This window comes from Volvox carteri (genome assembly GCF_000143455.1).
Source record: "Volvox carteri f. nagariensis unplaced genomic scaffold VOLCAscaffold_62, whole genome shotgun sequence".
Lineage (NCBI taxonomy): Eukaryota > Viridiplantae > Chlorophyta > Chlorophyceae > Chlamydomonadales > Volvocaceae > Volvox > Volvox carteri.
Window position 1 is genome coordinate 345,218 of NW_003307605.1, and position 4,596 is coordinate 349,813.

At 54.6% G+C, this 4,596-nt stretch overlaps 1 protein-coding gene across 1 annotated transcript in view; it reads left to right on the plus strand.

The window, feature by feature from the left end:
• Positions 1 to 4,596, plus strand: part of VOLCADRAFT_97577 (uncharacterized protein) — a gene marked incomplete at both ends in the record, with an annotated part of 15,783 nt that overhangs the window by 2,486 nt on the left and 8,701 nt on the right. Inside the window, 6 exons of the mRNA XM_002956511.1 lie at positions 1,192 to 1,239; positions 1,382 to 1,523; positions 1,820 to 2,010; positions 2,905 to 2,993; positions 3,878 to 3,904; positions 4,002 to 4,106. Coding sequence (XP_002956557.1) covers positions 1,192 to 1,239; positions 1,382 to 1,523; positions 1,820 to 2,010; positions 2,905 to 2,993; positions 3,878 to 3,904; positions 4,002 to 4,106 — 602 coding nt within the window. The remainder of the gene's footprint in view (positions 1 to 1,191; positions 1,240 to 1,381; positions 1,524 to 1,819; positions 2,011 to 2,904; positions 2,994 to 3,877; positions 3,905 to 4,001; positions 4,107 to 4,596) is intronic.

Sequence of the window (4,596 nt, forward strand, 5' to 3'; positions counted from 1 at the left end):
GGACTCAGGACGTCATAAAAAGCAATTGGTCAGGTCAAGTCGAGAGGAGTTAGGGTTGAAAATCCTTCCGACGGTGGAAGGTAAAAGTGTCCTACTCGATGGACGGTGGTGACCTGGGATATAGTTGACTTGCGAGCTGACAAGGAAAGGAGTTGGGCCGCCGTCGATCTGGCGATCATTCCGTTGGATGCAGAACCTGAGCGATCCCCAGAGAAGTTGGCAATGGGTGTCCCGAAATAGCGGGGAAGGCAGGATCTGCCAGGTAGCGGCTGCAGGGTGAAGATACGACCCCCCTGTCCCATACATCATACATACACTCTCTTGTACTTGGATGTGTCGAACCGTCTGTCTTGCAGCCACCCTGTGGACCACTATCAGGCTACCGCAGCTCGGTCGGCATCATGAAGGCAGCTGCTGATTACATATTGTCACTTGGGGTTGGGATGACAGCACAGTGATGGAGCTGATCATGAACTTGTTGGAGCAAGGGATGGATAGCAACAAGTGATAGGGAACGGAAATGTGGCGGGAAGGGGCTAACGGGCGAGGGTGAACGGGAGGGATATAGGGTGATAGGGAGCTGGGCGGTGCACGATCTCGCTGCTCACAGCAGTGCTGGGTGACAATGATGGTGCATCGATGGATGACCTCGAAAGAAGAAGCTACGGATGGCTTAGCCCTGTCAAAGGAAAGCCCCCCATGATAGTTCCATGGCGCCCTTGTTCGGGCCGCAGTTCCTTTTGTAAGCAAACGTGACTTAAAGCACCTTAGATACTCAAGAAGAACTTCAAGAACCATAACGCTGTATCAATAGCTCTTGGCACTTCCGCCATGGGCAGATTACGTCAATCGCCCGCTATGCCACATAAGCAAAAATAAAGCAACGGCCTTCATGATAACTTGACCTGTTGTTTGCAAGGGCTTGCACTTAGGGATCTTGCTTCCGGGGAGGACGTAACCAGGTGCAGAGGAACGGAGGTGAACGTGATAATGCAGTGACATACAGCTATAATATAAACGTTTAATAGGCTAACTGTCGACAAAGTGAGTTCGCCGGACTGCACCTTACCAACACACTTGGATTTGCAGCTGTTGCGCCGTACAATTTAGCTGGCCTCTGACAAAAGGCACCTCCCATAGCACTTCCAGCTCCATTAGCAAATGTACACAACGTCCGATATTTGATCACAGGCTTTCACCCTGCGTTTGAGCCCTTCTTTTCGGCCTGTTCCAGCTCTGGTGCGTCCGTAAAAGCTGCTAGCTTCCTACATATGACCAGCAAATGAGGAAGCCTGAACAGCTGCGCAGCGCCCTGAGAAGCTGCTGTGGACCCTGCAAACGTTTGCAAGGTACTGTTCGTTGCAAAACCTTCATGCTGTAGCCGCCGCACTTCAGTTCCATTGCTCTAATTTATTACGCGGCTATCTCAAGCATTTATTTATTGAACCCCTGCTGACGTTGCTTCAGGCACAGCGTCGCCGCTTCACGGACATCGACTTGCCTGACTCATTTGTGAGGGCAAGGTGCGACTTGCGGCAACTCATTTTTTGAGGTGAGATGTTTGCTTCTCGAGCTTGTGTATGGATCTTTGAAACATAAGGGGCTTTGTCGACGGGCTTTCGACGGGCATGTGTTTGTGCAGCGCTCTGCTGCAAGAATATGGGCGTATGCGGCGTTTGAGCGTAATCCCGACAGTTGTGCTTTAGCTGTGTAAGGAGCCTACGAAGGCTGAAAGCTAGGCGGTCTAGCAGGAAAGTACACGTCGTTAGGCGAGACATGACCACTTCGTCCGATGTCCGTGACCTTCCTCGCGACAGAGACGACTGCTCATTGGAGTTGCCCAAGACCTTCCAGATCGACCGCATTCCACCTGGCAACGAGAATCTCTGCGTATATCACATTTTCAACTCTCCAAGACCCCAGTGCGATGTTGCGTCGGCGTGAAGCAAGGGCCCCCATTGCCAACGCTTATAATCAACGCAGTCAAGGTCACATCGTCTTCTGCTGCCGGTGAGTGACGCCGGATGCACGGTCGCCCGTACATGTCGTACGTTAGTTAGAACGCGCCTAGATTTCCGGCCGTGAGGCCGTTACACGTCATATCAAGGTCGGCCATCGTTCTTGGATTCTATGGGTGAAGGCGCGTTGCGAATGGATAGACGAGTTGGTGACGGAGGGGGATTTCGGTATGAAATTGTTGTACCTTGGTAAGGTGCGGCGTGTAGGGAGTACGGCATGAAGGTCTTTCCCCGTATGTTCACTGCGTGGGTGCCACTTTGTGTCCGTTCGTGATGTAGTGATGTCGTACATATGTTCGGAGCAACGTTTCTTGCTGTGGGTGTTTCGTGGCGCGGTGTTTTTCTCCTGTCGTGCCGGCAAGCAGCAACAGCGACAACGACAGCAAAAGCACAAAGGCAGCAAACTGCAAAGATAAGGTCAGCAAACTCAGATAGAAGCTGCAAAGCCGGCCGATGGTTATTGTTGCGGTCTTCAGTGTCTTGTATTTGTGCGCAATTGTATGTATGTTTGTATGTATGTATGTAGGTATCTGTTCAAATGTGGGCGAGAATGTGCTCACGCGCGCGCGTGTGCGTGTGTAAGTGTATGTAGGTGTGTGTAAGAGGGTGTATGTGTGTGTGTGTGTGTGTGTGTGCATGCGCGCACGCGTATACGTATGTGTATGTGTGAGGGTGCTACTGCTTTTACTTGTGATGGAGAATTCCCAACTGCCCGCGATGTGCCCGTGTGCGTATTAGTACGTTTCTGCATATTGTGCACAACTGCCCATGTCGTTTTGCTGTGCAAAGTCTGTGCTCGTTGTGTCCCCTGCTAGCTGATTAACAGCGTGTGTGTGTGTGTGTATTTCCCCGCCCACCTCCCGCCCGTTCCCGCCACCGGTCTGAGCGAGCCTGGGCGAGGACTTCCAACAGGACAACACGTATCGGCGCGACGAGCATCACAGGCGTCGCCACCGCCGTACATCGCCGTCATGGGTGAGAATGTAAGTACGAGAGGGGCCTCGTTTCACACGTCCCCATGCCGTCTTGCAACGCTTTGCCATAGCATGTCGGATTTGGGATGCCGGATTTGTATTGCCGACTACCAATCAATCTGCATCATCAACCCTTTGTTGTGGTATGCATGATGGCATGGCATGGTCGAGGGGTCGTTTGGTTCCATGTCTTGCGTTTCGTTGGAATCTGTTGTCAATTCGGCCACTCCGAAACCGCCTTGTAGTGTGTCTGTCACCACGTAATCCCCGCCCGAATCCCCGGATCCCCCTCAGCCGTCACCGTCATGCCATTTTCATCACCGTCGCCGTCTCGCCGCCGGCGTCTCGCCATCGCGTCGCCTTCTCACCTTTGGCGAGGTCGCCGTCGCCCTAACGCCGACGGCGCCTCGCCTCGCCTTCTCGCCGGCCGCCGGCGCCACGCCATCGCGTCGCCTTATCACCTTCGGCGAGGTCGCCGTCGCCCTAACGCCGACGGCGCCTCGCCTCGCCTTCTCGCCGGCCGCCGGCGCCACGCCATCGCGTCGCCTTATCACCTTCGGCGAGGTCGCCGTCGCCCTAACGCCGACGGCGCCTCGCCTCGCCTTCTTGCCGGCCGACGGCGCCACGCCATCGCGTCGCCTTATCACCTTCGGCGAGGTCGCCGTCGCCCTAACGCCGACGGCGCCTCGCCTCGCCTTCTCGCCGGCCGCTGGCGTCTCGCCATCGCGTCGCCTTCTCACCTTTGGCGAGGTCGCCGTCGCCCTAACGCCGACGGCGCCTCGCCTCGCCTTCTCGCCGTCGCCGTCTCGCCGTCGGAGTCGCCTTCTCGCCGACGGCGCCTCGCCGTCGGAGTCTCACCGTTGTCAACGCTTATAATCAACACAGTCAAGCTCACATCGTCTTCCGCTGCCGGTGAGTGACGCCGGATGCACGGTCGCCCGTACATGTCGTACGTTAGTTAGAACGCGCCTAGATTTCCGGCCGTGAGGCCGTTACACGCCGTATCAAGGTCGGCCATCGTTCTTGGATTCTATGGGTGAAGGCGCGTTGCAAATGGATAGACGAGTTGGTGACGGAGGGGGATTTCGGTATGAAGTTGTTGTACCTTGGTAAGGTGCGGCGTGTAGGGAGTACGGCATGAAGGTCTTTCCCCGTATGTTCACTGCGTGGGTGCCACTTTGTGTCCGTTCGTGATGTAGTGATGTCGTACATATGTTCAGAGCAACGTTTCTTGCTGTGGGTGTTTCGTGGCGCGGTGTTTTTCTCCTGTCGTGCCGGCAAGCAGCAACAGCGACAACGACAGCAAAAGCACAAAGGCAGCAAACTGCAAAGATATGGTCAGCAAACTCAGATAGAAGCTGCAAAGCCGGCCGATGGTTATTGTTGCGGTCTTCAGTGTCTTGTATTTGTGCGCAATTGTATGTATGTTTGTATGTATGTATGTAGGTATCTGTTCAAATGTGGGCGAGAATGTGCTCACGCGCGCGCGTGTGCGTGTGTAAGTGTATGTAGGTGTGTGTAAGAGNGGTGTATGTGTGTGTGTGTGTGTGTGTGTGCATGCGCGCACGCGTATACGTATGTGTATGTGTGAGGGTGCTACTGCT